This window comes from Meriones unguiculatus, chromosome 12 (genome assembly GCF_030254825.1).
Source record: "Meriones unguiculatus strain TT.TT164.6M chromosome 12, Bangor_MerUng_6.1, whole genome shotgun sequence".
NCBI classification, from domain to species: domain Eukaryota; kingdom Metazoa; phylum Chordata; class Mammalia; order Rodentia; family Muridae; genus Meriones; species Meriones unguiculatus.
Genome location: NC_083360.1, coordinates 77740975 through 77758898, shown reverse-complemented (window position 1 = coordinate 77758898; position 17924 = coordinate 77740975). Strand labels below are relative to the sequence as shown.

General features: G+C 40.3%; 1 protein-coding gene across 10 annotated transcripts in view; it reads left to right on the top strand.

Moving 5' to 3' along the window:
- The window catches only part of Dock7 (dedicator of cytokinesis 7), a 194718-nt gene that overhangs the window by 20836 nt on the left and 155958 nt on the right, over positions 1–17924 (top strand). For all 10 annotated transcript variants that reach the window (XM_060365936.1, XM_060365933.1, XM_060365937.1 and 7 more), the window contains exons 2-6: positions 9357–9462; positions 15059–15234; positions 15472–15540; positions 17388–17517; positions 17606–17818. In XM_060365936.1, the coding sequence (XP_060221919.1) occupies positions 9357–9462; positions 15059–15234; positions 15472–15540; positions 17388–17517; positions 17606–17818 (694 nt within the window). The remainder of the gene's footprint in view (positions 1–9356; positions 9463–15058; positions 15235–15471; positions 15541–17387; positions 17518–17605; positions 17819–17924) is intronic.

Here is a 17924-nt window from a genome sequence, read left to right as displayed (position 1 = left end):
GATGTCTTGTACCCACGTGCAGGAGTGCACACATAGACACACACAAACACACATTGGACATTCTGTGTCAGTGACACAGAGCCTAACTGATTCTGTGGTGGACATGGTTAGCCTAATGTCAGTAGAATGCATGTTGAACTGTTAAAATGGAGGCCAGGATACATTTTTGGGCTTGCTAAGCTTTCTGGTAAAATTATAGCTTAAGAAATAGGAAAAGAATACTTTGAGAGTGCATCATTTAGGAGTTCTCCCCAAAGATGACGGCCTTGCCGAGTGGCTATTTTCTGGATGCATTTCATCCCTTACTCCTAAGCTGCTTACTGTCAGTCAGGGTTCTGTATCTTCCTACTATTGGTGTGACATCCTGCTGGTGTGAATTCACAGTAGGTCATGGGCTGCCAGGAACAGTCTAGTGCCCCAGCTTGAGTTTTACTACATTTTAAAGTATTATTTAACTATGACATAAACTATGAGTGAAGTCAGTATTATTAAGATTCCCACCTTATGTAGCCCAGAAAATGGAGGGGCTTAATGTCTTGGGGAATCTAGACTAAAATGTAGTTAAACAAAGAGGAATAAGACACAAAGGGTCCTTATGGTTGTATCTTAAAAGACATTCGCATTAAATTTATTTTGAGTTTTTGGTCAACACACAGAAGATTGTAAGTATTCAGGGGGCAAAAAAGCTTTATGAATGATGAGAACAATTAGAAGGTAGGTCTTCACCCCTTCAGCTTCGGCATGCCTAAGTCTTAGTGACTCACCTTTCGTTTCTTAGTCCTTTCGAAAGGACTTAGTCCTTTCGGTTCTTGTGTCATCGTGATTCTGATGTGATGAATCCAGACACGTACTTTAAGGGAAGAATGAATAGTAGTAAGATTGTATAATATCCTCCCCTAATTGATTTGGTTGGTCCTAAGGGGACCCTAACTTCCCAGTTTTTAAGTATACCTAGTCTGTGGTTTATAGGATAAAGTTCTGATCCCTCTAGGAGATGGGAGGTTATAGGTTTACCTACCCAGTAAAAGTTGACATCATCTTCCCTCTATTGATTATATTTCATTACCTGATATTCTCTCCACCAAAGTGCACCTTCAGAGCTATGGGAAGACCTTCTATATAGCATTTTAATTAGGAAGAACCTTGAGCTTCTTCTGTCTGGGGAGCTGTGATGTGTGGGGCACTGCAACAGGGAGAAGTCACGACCGATTTCTCTGAGCCTTTCCACACTTGACCATGTGACTGTTAAATTTAAAATTGGCCCTTTCAGGTTTGTCAGACGACAGGATCTCCATGCTGCCTGTAGCCTCCATTTTATTCCTCACAAAGTGTGTGTGTGTGATGAGTGTGAGTGGGCACACGTGGGTATGTGGAAGTCAGAGGACGGGTAACTTTGTGGAATGGTTTCTCTCCCTCCACCTCTATGTGGAGTCCAGGGGTTGTGCTCAAAGGCAAACACGTTTACGTACTGAGCCATGTCTCCGTTCCACCATACACTGTTTTTGAAACAAGAGACTAAAACCATTGTTATCTTAGACAGATCTGGGTAATGTAAACCTGGGAGTAATTTCTTCTAAACATCCTCTTAAAACTTACGCCTTTTCTATTTTGCAAAGGAAGGCTTACATCTACCAGCAAAAATATTGACAGAAATGAAGAGATAAGCACTAAGTCTTCCTGGGGCTGGTAGCATGGCTGTAAGTACATGTCAGGGATTTTTAGTAGCATGCCTTTGGTTTGTGTTTCCATTTCATTAACGGGCTACTGGTAGCTTCCTTAAACATTTATCATCTTCTCGTCGGTAGACACATGGGTTCATTAGTTTGTCTGTGATGTCCTTTAAGTTTGGGAGTTTTGTTACCCCAGGAAGCTAGTTGTAAAGAGTTCCCATTCCAGGATGAGTTAAACTGTGGGTAGATTCAGTGACTTCTTTAATCATCGGTCTTAATTACTTTCTACTGCTGTGAAGAGACACCATGGCCAAGGCAGCTTATGAAAGGAAGCATTTACCTCGGAGCTCGCTTACAGTGTCAGAGGGTTAGCCCAGAATCGTCGTGGCCAGAGGTGTGGCAGGCAGGCATAGTGCCACAGCAGGAGCACTGCTTATGTCCTGATCTGTGAGGTGGGGGCAGTGAGACAGTGCAAGACTGGGAATAGCATGGGCTTTTGAAACCTCAGAGCCCTCCCCCCTCAGTGGCACACCTCCTCCAGCAAGGATGTACCTCCTAATCCTTCCCAGATAGTTCTACTCACTGGGGACCAAGCATTAGACATAGGCGCCTATGGGGGCCGTTCTCATCCAAACCACCGCATTAATAAAATGCCAGCATCTTTTCTGGTAACCAGACCTTTTCTTGCTTGCTTTGGAAATCTGTATTGTACTTAAGAGAATCAAATAGGAGGCCTGGGTCCTCCTGATGATGCTCATCTGAAAGAGGAAATGAAAGGAGTCAGGTTTGGTCACCACCCTCAGCCTCTGAGCATAGTTTGGACAGGTCCTTTTTCATTGTCTCCCTCTTCACTCAGGGTGCACACTGATTTCCCGTGCTATACTGCTGGCCACTGGGTCTCACACTGGGTCATCAGGAGTTCTCTGAATATGGCTTCTTCCTTTGGGTTACCTGAAGTGGACTGGAGGGTGACAGCTTCTTAAAGCAACTTGTTTGCTCATTTTCCCTCCAACTCAGTCACATCTTGGCTGGTAACAGCCTTGAAGACAGTATCCAGCAGACAAGACAAGGGAGCTCTTTGGGTTCTTTCTGGCTGTGAGAACGCTTGACATGAAGTAGATGTCCAGGCAGTCTTGTTTCTGTGCCTCATCTCTTTTCTTGTTGTGTTGAACCTTCAGTTCTAGCCAGTCCCGTTTTATCATTTTATTCTAGGGCAGAATTGTATTCTATAATTCAAAATTTTGTTTCATTAAAAAATTCAGTTTTCTTCCGTGAAAATAATTCTCATGTTAACTTCCATTCATACTCCTTACATTTTCTTTCTGCCTCATTTTGATTCCTTCTTTAAATTTATATATTGCAACAATACTTCAAGATATCGAAATTCAAAACAGAAAACCAAACATGTTCAGTAAAAGAACATATTTTATTTCTCATAGCTTGATGTGTGTCTTCTGCTGGTCATTCCTGTTGGGCCTTCCTATTGTGGCCCAATGCAGTGATTGTTTGTGTTAAACTGTGGTTTGTGTTAACAGTGAGGGAGGTTGTGGAATTGGAGATCTGAAAAGAAGTAGATCAAATTTTGTATTTTTTTTTTTTTGGGAGGAAAGTAAGGATTTTCATATATTTAATTGAGGATCATAAGTAACTTCTAGACACTTGACCTACTTTGTTATTTCCACTTTGCAGTTGGTATTAATAGCTTACTAAAGTGAAAATGAATAGCCTTACCTGTTTTGCTTTATACTATAAACTGTCACTAGAAATAAGAAAGTGGCTGGAAAGAGTAACTGAAGGTAAAGGATTTTAAGTTAATTATTTGTCATCTTTTTTGAATATATTAGATTATAGGTTGGTTAAGAGATTGTTGGGGGAGAGTTTATTCAGGAGGTTGAAATAGGCCTCTTATCTGGGCAGCAGACATTTGCTGTTACAGCTTATTTTCAAATGATTTATTTTTTGCGTTATTGCATCTTATTTTAATTATTACTGATTTTCCCTTTAGGGACATGACAGCATGTGGAAGTAAGTAATATTTGCGGAGGCCTACTTCTTGGACTCTTGGCATAGCAGGCTTGGCTGCTTGTCCTGAAATGCCAGAGAAAAACAGTGGTGAAAGGCACGAGAGGCATTTTAATTGGTGTGGGGACAGGGAAGAACAGAAAAGGCCTAGTGGCTTGAGATCTGTCTTTGAGGGACTAACAGGAGCTTTGAGGTTTTTATAGAGAGTGTAAAGAGGCAAGGTTGTGGTTCGCATGCCTGGTGATTTGGCTGAGCAGTGTCTCAGGTGGTACTGTGGTTGATCATTATCTTGAGTGGTTCTGAGCTAGTGGTGCCTGTTTTCAGTCCCAGCACTCAGGAAGCTGAGGCAGGGGTGTTGCTGAGATTGAAGGCTACCCTAGGATGCATGTTGAAACCCTGTCCTCCAAAACAAACCAAGGTGAGTAGGGGAGGGGATGGGAGTGAGGAGATGCTCTGTAAAGCTCCAGAGAAATCTATCACTGGAGGGAACAAGTCAGTTCCCATTGTGAGAAGATGTTCCCCTTAGGGCTCAGCCTTGGTGGGTTCTGTCGTCAGGATAATTGGTTTCAGTATGGCAGTAGGACAGTTGTTCCTGCTTAGCCACACACTGTCATCATGTGGACATCTGTCTGTGAGACTCTGCTGCTTGGGGTCATTTTTTTCTTCTTGTTGTAAAGACATTTATTAATCAGATCAGCTGTTCCTGGAATCCAAGGTAATTGTAGGAGGGTACTACCCTGAAGAATTCTGAAGAAAAAAAAAAATCACAGGTACAATTGAGTTGGGGACAAAATGGAGTTAGGTTGAGTAGACCCCACTCCTGTTGTTAAATAAAAAAAAAAAAAAAAAAAAAAAAAACAAAAAACAATCACTTTTTGAAGTAGCTGTCTCATTTGTTTTTCTCTTTAACGTTGAAATTGTCAAATAATGGGTAATGTTTCTGATTTCTTGAGTCAGAACTGAATTCTCTTTACCACATCAAAGAACGAACATGGTGTCTTTTAATCCTAGCACTTGGGGGCGGAGGCAGGTGAATCTCTGTGACTTTGAGCCAACCTGTTTAAGGAAGCAAGTTCCAGGCTAGCCAGCAGGACTGCATAGTAACAACAGCAACAGCTACAAGAACCTAAAACCCAAAACCAAAACCCTCTAAATTGATTAGATATTTAATGGATATATAAATGTAAGGACTTTAAGCATGTTTAAGAAATACTTGCACGAGGTGTGTTGGTGCATACCTTTGAACCCAGCCCTCTCGGAGGCAGAGGCAGGCAGATCTCTGTGAGTTCAAGGCCAGCCTGGTATACAAAGTGAGTCCAGGACAGCCAGGGCTACACAGAGAAACCCTGTCTCAAAAAGCAAAAATAGCAACAACGATTTTTTTTTTTTAATACATGAATTCCATTAAAAGGCCAGATGGAGGATTGATGAACTGAGGTCACTCCCCCACCCTATGTGGTAGAAGGAGGGACAAGGATTCTCAAAGGTTGTCCTCTGAACTCCACAGTCAGCAGGCATGTACCTTCCCCTCTAGCGTAAGAAGAAAAGGATACTGTTAAAGGGACTGCTTCTGTCTTTCTCCAAGGAGACCACAGAATCGCCCTTTGTCCTCAGTCTGTCCTCTCTCGACTGCGTCCTCTCCAGGGGTCAGCTTGAACGTCTAGCCACTTTGGATGCTCTTCTCTTCCTCCCTTATCCCCTTCTAGCTAAGTGAGGTTTCTTTTACTCTTTCTTTTTTTCCTTTCTCGCTTTCTCAACGTAGCCACACTCAGTAGATCTCCTTTCTCTGCGTAAGTCTAGCTTGTTGGGACTGCAGAGGCCCAGGTTTTCACTCTAAAAGTCTGGAAACATGGTGACTTGTGCCTTATTACTCCTACCCTCTCAGTGTTCCCCTTACTAGTAATGTCTAAATAGCCATTGAATGAGCCAGTGTTGGTATCCATACCTGTTGCCTAAGGTCACCAAGGTCCACGGATTACAGGGGTTTTGACTGGTATGAAGTGACATATACCCACTATAACAGTGTCACACAGAATAAATGTCCTCTCGGTGCTGGTTAGATTTTTGTTTGTTTGTTTGTTTGTTTGTTTTTCCATGTTTGTTTTGTCAACTTGACACAAGCTAGAGCCGTCTGGGAAAAAGAAGCAGCCTTAATTGAGAAACACCTCCATCAGATTGCCCATGGGCAAGGCCTGGGGGGGCCTTTTCTTTGTCAATGATTGGGGTGGCAGGGATGTGCCACCCAAGGACCATGTAAGAAAACAGGCCGAGCAAGCCAGCAACAGCACCCTTCTGTGGCCTCTGCTTCACAGCCTTTCTCCTCTCTTCCTTTTGTCATGTGAGCACAGCAATGTAAAGGCAACTACAACAGTCTCTAAACGTCCTGTGTCCTGCTTACTCATTCCCCCTTCCGCCTTCCCCTTCCAGCCCCTAGAGTTGTTGTTTCTTTGTTTCTACTCTAGACATGGTTTTGCCTATTTCAGTATGTCCTAAAACAGAAATTACATACTATATACCATTTGTAGACTGGTTTCTCTCACTTGAGACTGTTCTTTCATGGTTGATAGCCCATCTTCTTTTTATATGGGTGTGACATACTTGGTTTATTCACCCACTGAGATACAGCTTAGTTGCATCCAAGTCTTGCCAATTATGAGTCATGATGTAGTCTTCCAAAGCATTAATATAAGGGAAAATATAGCAGTTCAGTATCTGTGTCCTGAGAGAAGAACTGTTTTATCTCAGAACCATACACTTAGAATTGCATAGTTAGCTCATAGGCATCTCTAAGAAGTGGCTGTAGAATGTTTGCTATGGAAGAAGGGAAAAGACTAAAGAGATAAAGTAGGGGAAATAGTACATTAAACAGGTAATTTTTGGAAAATGAGATTTTTCTTAAAACCCAATTGGAAATTGAGGTTCTCAATCCAGCTATGAGCTTGAGAACATCTTTAAAACTTTTCTCATCCCTGCACAGACACTGGGTCATCAGCTGGGGCCACTCACAGGCATGGGATAATGAGAGCAAGTAGGGTTAACTTTTTGACAGCATTAAAGGGCAGAAGGAGAATTTTATCAAATAGAGAAGTAGTTTGAGAATCGTAGAATAGAGGTTAGATAGTGACATTGTGATGTAATTACACAAAGTCGGTGGATAGTAATCTTCGTTGTATTTGTGACCTACATTGAAAAAATCTCATTAGTGTAAAGGGGAACCTTATTTTATTACATGATTTGAAACTTATTGACTATTTTATCTGATAGTTTTGTGGAAACTGAGGATTATAGTCATTAATAAGCTATGAGTCCATTTGAATGTCTAAAATATTTTTGTTTTAAAATACAATTTTTTAAAAACAAATTTATAATACGAGTATGTAAGGTTCAACAGATACTTTAAAGTCTTGGGATTTCTGCACTCTAATGCTGATTTTTCAAATTAAGATCTGTCCATTACGGTGCCTTTGCAGGTACATCTGTCAGCAATTTATATGGAGTGTATACTACACGGAGCTTTCATATGGCTTTTGAGTGCTAGAGCTTTGTGTGTGTGTGTGTGTGTGTGTGTGTGTGTGTGTGTGTACGCGCTCGTGCGTGCGTGCGTGTGTGTGTGTGGGGGTGTGGTCCTGGTAGTGGATGCATACCTGTGTGCGCGTGTCTGGGGCTGACAGAGGTTGACATGGGGTGTCTTTCTAGACTGTGCCTGTCTTGTCTGAGACAGGGTCTCTCACTGAAGCCAGAGCTAGCTGATTCAGACTAGCTGACTGATGAGTCCCTGCTCAAGTGCTGAGATTACAGGGGTGTTAACAGGCCTGGGCACTCAGTGCTGGGTATCAGATGCAGTATCTCGTGCCCCAGAAGCAAGGGTTTTACTCCCTGAATACCCACCCCCCACCATGATAAATATTTTAGGGACAAAACATAGTATACATGAAACAGAAAAAATGACAAGAATAAAAACTTTCTAGAACTTTTTCTTTTTTTGTACTTTATAGAAGTTTTAAAGAAGTGTAGTATAACTGTGCTTAGTCAAGAAAGTTCGCGTGAAGATCTCGTCATCTGAGTTTTACCTTTAAAATGGCTTGAGAATTGAGCTGGTTACCAAGAGAGGCAAAAATTCTCAGGAAACAATCTGTGTTCGTTGACGAGATCAGGGATGCTCCTGCTGAGAAACTAGACGCATGCACTCTGGGCAGAGCCAGGAGGACCCAGTGTGCTAAGAAAGTCCGTGAAGTAAGGAGGCAGAGGCATGTGGAGGAATTGAAGGAGGGGGATGGGGTGGGCTTGACGAACACATTGCATGCATCTATGAAATTCTGAAACAACATGAAAGGTTATAAAAGAGTTTGGTTAATAATGTGAAAAGACAGAGAAATTAGGGTCAGATTTAGGGAAGCGATTCTTGCCTGGGTATCAGGACATTGTTTATTAGTTAAGTAAAAACAGAAAATAGTTTGTTGGGGCATAAATGGGGAAGTAGTAATATTAAAAAAGAAAGAAGAACTTTTTTTCTCACAATTCTTAGCATAGTTTCATGTATAAAATATTTTAGAATTTATTTTCAATCTTTATATGCATTTTAACATATATATGTATATAATAGCTTACACTCTTTCATATGTTATATTTCTAAAATGTCACATTAGAAATAAGCTCTGTAAAAATTAGCTGCACTGCTTGTGTCCTCCATCAGTATTAAAAAAGGGGTATGGTGAGTTCAAGGCCAGCCTGCAAAACAGAGAAGATGTTATAATTCTAAGCAAGAACAAAATTGTTAAGGTGCTTTATGAATAATGTTGTTATAAACAAACACAAAAAATCCCTACCATTCTGTTTTACCAGTAAAGACTCAGAAGCTGGATGCTTGGGTGAAAACCTGCTAGCTCAAAGAGGCAGAGAAAGCACCCAATTGACCTTCCTTTTTAGCTCAGGTCTGCATGGAAAAAAGCCAAAGGCTCACTAGCTCAGCTGACATGACAGTCCAGGAGGATAAGGCCAAAAAACCCAAGGCTGAAGGCCTGCTAGCTCAGCCCAAAAAGCCAGGGAGGGAGTGGAGAAGCTGAAGCTGAAGCTAAAGCTGGAGTTTAAGCTAATCACCCTTTCTTCTTCTCCACGCTTTTTAAATACCCCTCAACTCAGAGTTCCTCCTACTCTTTAATCCCTGCCAGCTGCTTTCTTGCTCTGCCTCTGAACCTAAGGTTAACTTTACTAAATTGTTTGTACAGAAAGCTCTTGCATTAAAGGTGTGTGCTAGGGCTGGGTGAACCACACTAAACAAAAAACAAAGAGTTTTACAGTTCACAGTTTTGGGGTTCACAATGGGATCAAATATCCTGCAACAGAATTTAGTCTCTGTCTCTCTTTTATTTTTTTGAGACAGGGTTTCTCTGTGTAGCCTTGGCTGTCCTGGACTTGATTTGTAGACCAGGGTGGCCTCAAAATCACATAGATCCGCCTGCCTCTGCCTCCTCAAGTGCAGGGATTAAAGAAGTGTGCCATCATGCCTGGCTGTGTTTAGTTTTGATATGCTGAGGCCTTGTTATTTTATAAATACATTTTTAATGTACTTCCCTCCATTATAAACGAGTTTTGTTTTCTTAAACTTACATACATACATGTTGGGTGTGTATGTGTGTTGGTGATGCATTACTTTTTTTGTTACAGAACTGTTGCTGCTGAAGTTAGAAAGCAGATCTCTGGACAGTACAGCGGTTCCCCCCAGCTGCTCAAAAACCTCAACATAGTTGGCAACGTATCCCACCACACCACAGTAAGTAGCATGTATCCAGCACACCACAGGAACTAGCATGCATCCACCACACCACAGGAAATAGCATGTTCAAGCTGTGGAGTGTTACAAATGCATGAGGAGTCCACGAGAAAGTTCTGAAAGTGTAAGTCAATCATGTGGGTTCTATGCCAGTCTCCACCTTCACTGTTGTCCCTCACTCTGGCAGTTGGAGTTGAGAAGAGAGTGCTGGGGCTGCTCGAGAGAAGTGATGGTTTCCAAGTTAACTCGGAAACTCTATCAGCGGGATTTAATCAATCCTGGAATGGTACACTTAGATTCCTTAAATGACACGACTAGAATCTTCTACAAACAGCAATTGAGGCAGTCCCTGTGGATTTGTAGCTGTCTATCCCTTCTAAGAGAAGGAAAAAGCTATTGAATCATTATTACTGGACAGGCATCGTAGGTGTAAACAAACTGTCTCTTATGAAAGAAGCTATCATGAGAGAATTTTTATTTAAACTCATTTATGTTAGGAATATGAATTAAAATAAACCTTTATCTTAAAATTAGAGTACTTTACAAGTAGCTAAGGAAACACTGGTTATTGAACAAACATGCTGGGGGGGATCATTGACCTATAATAACATGTTATAAATGTTTCTGTTACTAAAAGTTTAAAAACAGGAATTTTCTTTATGAACAATAAACAATATGCTAGTTGAAAAATCTTAGAATACAAGAGTTTCTGGGTAATCTCACTGTGCATGGGGTAGGCCTTTGAGTGTGTTATTGTTCTGCCTTTCATCATGCTATCTTTCATCTTGAATTATATCTGAGTTATTCAGAATCCCATAGCTAGACACCAGATTTGGTTTTTATAAATAATTGCAACTCATATGTAATCTGTCTTGTGCTTCCCAGTCCGATTACCATCTGTTGTCTTGTGTTATTGTTCTGGTACCCTGATTTTAACTATCCTATGAGGACCTAAACACCACAAGTCTACTAATTTTTTATTGTCCTTCTGCCTTGATGTCCTCTTCTCTCCTCACCAAGGAACTTACTTTTTGAGCATTCTAATTACTCTGTTGCATCTACCTTTGATTTCTTTAACCTCCTTTCATGTTATTTCATCCCTTGGCACAACCTCAGTGCTTTTTAAATCCAAGTCGCTGCCTACCATACCCATGTAGCTGTATGTGGCTAGAGAAAATGCACAGTGGAATTGATTAAATTCCATTTAAATTTATGCAAAGATTTATTTATTTATTATTTTTTATAATTTGTTTAATTTTTATTTTATGTATATTAGTGTGAAGGCATCAGATCCCTTGGAATTGGGGGCATAGACAGTTGTGAGCTGCCTTGTGACTTCTGAGAATTGAACCTGGGTCCTTTGGAAGAGCAGACAGTGCTCTTAACCACTGAGCCATCTCTCCAGCCCCCTTCTGCAAAGATTTATTATCCGAGTTACTTAAGTGCTTTTGTAATTTTCCCTTTAAGAAAAGATGCCATCTTTTAAAAATTTGTTCGGACTGATTCAGCCCTCTCAGATTCATACTTGCTGGCTGTTTTTTTTTTTTTGTTTGTTTGTTTGCTTGTTTTGTTTTGTTTTGCTTTTTTTCTCTCATTTAAGCATTCTGCTTTTTCTTGCCTCACCTTTTCTACCAGTCTCCAACTTCCAAATTTTCTTAGCAACAATATTTTCTCAAAGGGTATGCAGTGCTTGTGGCATTCAGTTTCTCTTTGTAGTCATTTTGAAAAGGTGCTTGTTAACTATGAGAGTCCGCAGATACAGCTAGAGACAGACAGAATGCTGCACATACTGGCATTTCCTTCCTAACTGCATTTCCATTATCACGCTTAACCACTTCAACAGCAATTTCTTGCTATCTTCTGTAGTTGGAACTTGTTATTTCCTTGCTGGTTTCAAGAAATTTTTTTATAGTCAGTTCATTCAGACCAGAATTCAGGAGAACATGTGGGATTTGATCTTAGGTTGCTAGAGTTTTCTGCCCTTTTAATGTACTCCCCCCCCTTCCCCCCAGGAGCTCTAACTTTGAACTATGTTCAAGCCATTGGCTTATTGGAAGTTAGGTCAAATTTGTTACCTTTTCAATGTCCTTTTTATTTTCTTGTAGACATTTTTCTTCTCTTTTTTCTATCAGTGGATAAAGTTCTGTTCCAACTTTTAAAAACTGGCTTCATTGAGTTGTACCATGCAGTCTTATCAATTTAAAGAATTAAATTCCATGGGATTTTATAAATTCCCTGATATACTACCCCTTAGGAAACTTTCATCACCTCAAAAACAAACCTTTGTCTCGTATTTTATCACCCTTCTTTCTGAGCCCCACCCAGCTCACCTTTGGTTTTGAGGGAGGGTTTTCGTGAGTACCCCCACTAGCTTCAAACTTGTGATCCTTTTGCAGCCTCTGGATTTTAGGTTATACCAACATATTTGGCTTATACTGGAACCTCTGATGGTATGCCGAAAGTTCTGACAGTTTATATCGACAGTAACCGTATCCCAGATGAGTGGCAGTGTTTCTTCTCTCCGTATAGGGAATTTCTTTTAGTATCCTTGCAGGGTAGGCTGGCAACAAAAACTTCTTTTCACGAGAGTATATTTTGATTCTGCTTCATTTTCACACTGTTGGTGATTAGTCTACAATTCTGAGTCAGTAGGTCTTTCATTCCCCAACAAATTGTTATTTCCCTTACATTTTTGTTTGTTTGTTTCTGTGGCTGACTACCCAACAAGAAGCAACTTACAGGTGAAATTTTCATTATGGTTCGTGGGCTGAGGACGCAGCCTGCCGTAGGTGGGGAAGGTGCAGTGGTGGGAGAGAGTCAGGACCCCAGTAACAAGAGCGTGGCTTGCCCACATCTCACTAGGCCAGGTAGACTTGTCTTTTCCTTTTCCGTTTTTAACTTATTTTCGAGTTTCCGGCCCGTGAGATGCTGCCACCCTCCTCCATGGAGGGTCTTTCTCATGCAGGAAACCCAGCTCACAGACACATGGAGAGGCGTGCCCCACTAATGCACTCTGGCAGTCCCGCCTACCCCCAAGAGCCTCTCTCTGTAGCCCTGGCTGTCCTGGAACTCACTGTGTAGACCAGGCTGGCCTCAAACTCACAGAGATCTGCCTGCCTCTGCCTCCCATGTGCAGGGATCACGGGTGTGTGCTGTTGACTGAAATTAGCTGCTACAGTAAAGTCTTATTTGGTGATAAATCTACTGTAATTGGCCCTCTAGTTGTCAGGCGTCATTTCTGTTCAGTTGATTACCAGTCTTTCTTACCGGGTGCAGTAGTGGGCACCCATAACCCCAGCACGCAGGGACCTGAGGCTGAAGGATTGGGTGTGAGGCCAGCCTGGGATAGACAGTGGGTTCTACGCAAGCCTCGGCTGCATAGCAAGACTGTCTTTGTTTGTTTGTTTCTGAGACAGGGCTTCTCTGTATAGCCCTTGGCTGTCCTGAACTCTGTAGACCAGGCTGGCCTTGAATTCACAAAACATCTGCCTGCTTCTGTTTCCTGAGTACTGGGATTAAAGTCCTGAAAGACTGTCTTTATTAGTAAAATTTAAAAAAAAATTGTATTTTGCTTATTTTTTTGAAAGTTTACTTTGTGTCTTGATAGCTATTTCTTTGTTTATTCTGTGAAATTTAATTTCTTTAGTCTGTAGGCTTTTGTCTTTTTGTGATATTTAAATATTTGAGCTCACAGGGATTTAGGAGTTATATAAATGAGATACTATTTAATGCCAAAAATAACAGCCACTGTCTCTTGGGTGTTTATGGCATACATGTTCATCATTTTACTTTCCAGCAGTAAAGGTAGCTTTACCTGTGGCTCATTGTTTATTACACAGAAGACTTGATTAACGGTCTCTTATACTTAATAATAGGCAAGTGTTTTTCCTCTTGTTGTGCTTTTTTATTTATTGTTATTTTGATCTTTTGAGACAGAACCTCTCTATTATGTAATTCTGGCTGTCCTGGAGCTTGCTGTGTAGAGCAGACTGGCCCCGAACTCACAATGCTCTACCCAGCTGTGCCTTTAATCTACATGCTTGGATTAAGGACGTGCAGCACCGCTCCAAGCTGAGCATTCTTTTTTTGTTGTTTTATGTGTAGGGCATTTTGTCTGCATGTACGTCTGTGTACTGCTTGTGTGCAGTGCCCACTGAGACCAGAAGAGGGCATCAGACCTCCGAGGATTGATTGGAGTTCAAGATGGTTGTGGATACCATGTGGGTGTTGGGAATCCAGTTCTCTGCGAGAGCAGCCAGCCAGTGCTTAACCTTTAAGCCTTCTCTCTACCCTCCCTACCCCGTTGAACATCTTAAGAAATAACATGTTCTTATTTTTACTCGTCTACAAACTGCAAATTTATTATATATCCTTAACAATTTTGCCTGAGTGTATGTTCCCCCCCCCTGGAATTCGAGAAGTATAATATTTTAATAAAAAGTATGCTTTCAGGGATGAAGACATGGGTCAGCAGGTAGGAGGGTGTGCTGCTCTTTTAGAGAACCTAATCCGTGTTAGGTGGGTCAGAGCCTCTCCAGATCCAGGGATCTTATGCCCTCTCCTGTCATCCATGGGCAGCTGCTCGGGCATGGGCTTGATCATGTACACGTGCGTACACAACTTAAGAATCTTTAAAAAGTATGTATTTCTAGCCTGCATAAAGGCTATGAATATTTTATCATTAATAATACATAATTTAAGTAGGCTCTGAGTATTAAATACTCTCTGGTTATTATTAAACAATCACAAGTGACTGTAAACTGTAAACAGTAGGTATTTACTCTGTCCTTTCTGGAGACAGTTTCTGAAGTCTACAGAATATAAGTGAAGTAACGCTTTGCCAGGGTCGTAGCTCCTGCAGTAGTTCTTGGGGAAAATCAGGCCTCGCCGCTTCCTGGTTCTGGTGGCTCCTAACATTTCTCTACCTGAGGTGCTTCGCTTAATCTGTAGGGTAGCCTCCTCCAATGTGTCTCTCTGCTCCATCTCACGTGGCTTCTTTCTCAGTGTGTACAGCCCAGATCACGTCTTGTCTCCTTAAGTGGATATTGATAAGTGCATGTAGGCACACCCATACAGTGCAGGACAGCATCTCCGTCAGAAGCTTTGTAACACACGCAGAGGCTTACTTTATTTCCATGTACATTAACGTGCCCAGGGGCCATGGATTAGGGTGTGGAGAGTTTGGGGAGCATCATTGTTTTACTTATTACAACCTGGTCATATATATTTGTTAGAATAATGACTAACAATAAATGTAGACAATTCTTAGAAACTTACCAATACACATTCCAATGGTAGTAATAATCATCATTGCAATGAGTATTCTGAGAGCCCTGAATTGTAACAAGATTGCTAATTATTATTTTTGGTTTTAATGTGAGAATCACAGGAATTACCTTCTCCATGTGAAGGTCAAGAGTGTGTAGAAAGCCTAAGGGAGCTTGAGGCTGGTGCTGTGAGTCTCAGCGGATCTGTACATCTGCTGAGATCTTGCAAAACACTAAGTTAAACCATGTTCTGCTTTTTCTTTTTCTTTGCTTAAAGTTGTCAGAGTCTTTATTGACCTCTTCCTTTGCACACACTCCTCTCTGCTAAGGTGCCCCTTACAGAAGCTGTCGATCCTGTGGATTTGGAAGATTACCTCATCACTCACCCTTTGTCTGTGGATTCTGGGCCTCTGAGGGATTTGGTTGAATTCCCTCCAGATGATATTGAAGTTGTATATAGTCCTAGGGACTGCAGGACCCTTGTTTCAGCTGTGCCTGAAGAAAGGTAAGGCGACATTTACCTTGTTTTAGTTTTAGTGTAACTATAGGAAACCTATTTTTTACTTTACTCAAATCACACTTTTATGGTATTTCTCATTATAAAAAGAACTTCAACAAAAATTTTATAAAATGTATCGCTGTATTCTTCCTTGGAACCCTTTTGGAGAGTGTTTCTAACAAATCTGTGTCTTACTTTTCTGTCTAAATTATAAATATATTTTATTTTTGTTCTTATAAATAGTGAAATGGATCCACATGTAAGAGATTGTATAAGAAGTTACACAGAAGATTGGGCCGTCGTGATCAGGAAGTAAGCCGCTTGTTTATTATAATATCTTAAAATGCTGAGTAGAGGGATTGGAGAGATGGCTCAGCAGTTAAGAACACTTGTTGCGATGTGGAGGACAGGTTTGGTTCCTGGCACCAGGTCACAGCCATCTGGAATTCTAGTTTGAGGGTGTTCTGTGGCTTCTTTTTAGCAATAGCAGGCATGAGGCAGACCGTGGAGGCCATACATGGAGGCCATACATACATGGAGGCCAGTACTCATCTACATAAAGTGAAAATAAGTAAATCTTAAAAAAAAAAACCCACTTAGTGGAATTTTTAGTGTTACTAAGTTAGATTTCATAAAATTCACTAAACAAAATGGTCAAAGCAGAAAAATATTACCTGCAAATGTATGATTTTATGGAGTTCCATACATCTGCTTGTTCTTTTTATAAAATACTAAGCTTGTAAGAATGCTATTCCTATATTAGGGATCAGTACAGACTGATAGAAGGTAATGATGATTCTGTAGTCTCATTCTCTTAGGAAATCATGATGGATATTGCTAGATAATTTTTCTCAAAAACATTGCAGTTTTGTAAAACTTGCATAGCTAAGTTAAATTTAACAACCAACTTTCAGATCCAGCTATTTAAAGGTTTTTAAAAAAATTTTTTTTAAAGGTGTCCCTTTGTAGCACAGGTGAGCCCCACATTTATGATTCTCCTGACCCTGCCTTCAGTGCTGAGATTTCATGTGTGTGCCACCACAACCACATTTTCTGTTACTGTTTTAAAACTGTCTTAATATTTATCCATAATAATTAATGATAATTATTATGTGCTGTATATTTTATTGAGTTCTTAATGCTTATAGCATTTATGGTTTCAACAGATAAGGTATCTCAGACTCAAAGCAGTTAAATATTAATATCTCTGAGGTCCCACAAACCAGAAAGTGAGGTGGCCAGGACTGGAAGTTAGGACAGCTGACTCTAATGCTTATAGTTTTTTTTGTTACACTAAATATTGTTATATTCATTAATAAATGGGAGACAAAAAGGTGGACTAGAAGTTGTTGGTATCTCTGAAAGATAGAAGATGTGTGTGACTCAGACATAGGAAAATCATGATGCAGTGGTCTGCTTATGATCAGTTCTTGGTGACTAGGATTTTATATATTGTTCGAAAAGAAAGTATATTATAGTAATTTAGAAATTCTAAATCCCCCGTAAGTATTTGTAAACTAGGTAACATGTGTATAATGGTATATAGATTTTATTGTTTTTCATTTTATGTTGTGGGTTTAGATTTAGAGTTTTTATACAATAATGAGTCACTGCAAAAGGTTAAAAATTCAGGGCTTGCTGGGAATAGTGGGACACACCTGTCACTGAAGAGGCAGAGGCAGGCAGATCTCTCTGAGTTTTAGGCCAGTCTGGTCTAAAGTGTGAGTTCCAGGACAACCAGAGCTACATAGTGAGACCCTGTCTCAAAAAAAGTAAAAACAAAAATTCAGTGTTTATATGTATCTATACATTATTAAATTTTTATATTAACATAATATATATTTTCTGCTTAGTTTATTCTTTAACCTTGATTTCCTGGTTGTTTCTGTTTGTTTTTAACTGATAAATTTTCTGAATAGAAAGTAAAATTTAAATGATTGGCAGGAAAAGAAGCTAAATAGGGTTTACCTTTAGACGTGGATAGTCTGCTCTTGACTTGGATTGAAGGAGTTTGGGTGGGTTAGCACACTCAGAACTGCTAGGAGAGATCCCAGGCATGTTTGTGTGACAACATAATTGTTATATATGAATAATTACTACATGATGATGCTCAGAGAGAGAAGTTTTCACTCTCTCTCTACTGATTTTATTTTGAATAGATACCATAAACTGGGAACAGGATTTAACCCTAACACATTGGATAAGCAGAAAGAAAGACAAAAAGGACTGCCCAGACAAGTCTTTGAATCTGATGAAGCTCCAGATGGCAATAGCTACCAGGATGAACAAGTAATGTTTTTATTCTTAAGTGACTTGAAGAACGCATTTTTAGTTAACTAATATGTTAATGTTTATAATTTAATATTTTTCATGACAGGATGACCTTAAAAGACGTTCCATGTCAATAGATGATACTCCAAGGGGTAGCTGGGCCTGTAGTATCTTTGACTTAAAAAACTCGCTTCCTGATGCCTTGCTTCCTAATTTACTTGATCGAACTCCAAATGAAGAAATAGACCATCAGAATAATGACCAAAGGAAATCAAACCGTCACAAGGAGCTGTTTGCTTTGCATCCATCACCAGATGAGGTATTGACTTAGCATATAAAGCAGCAAGGAAGCCAGACTTGATGGCGCCTTCCTGTCATCCCAGCTACTTGGAAAGCTGAGGCAGAAGAATCACAAATTTAAGGAC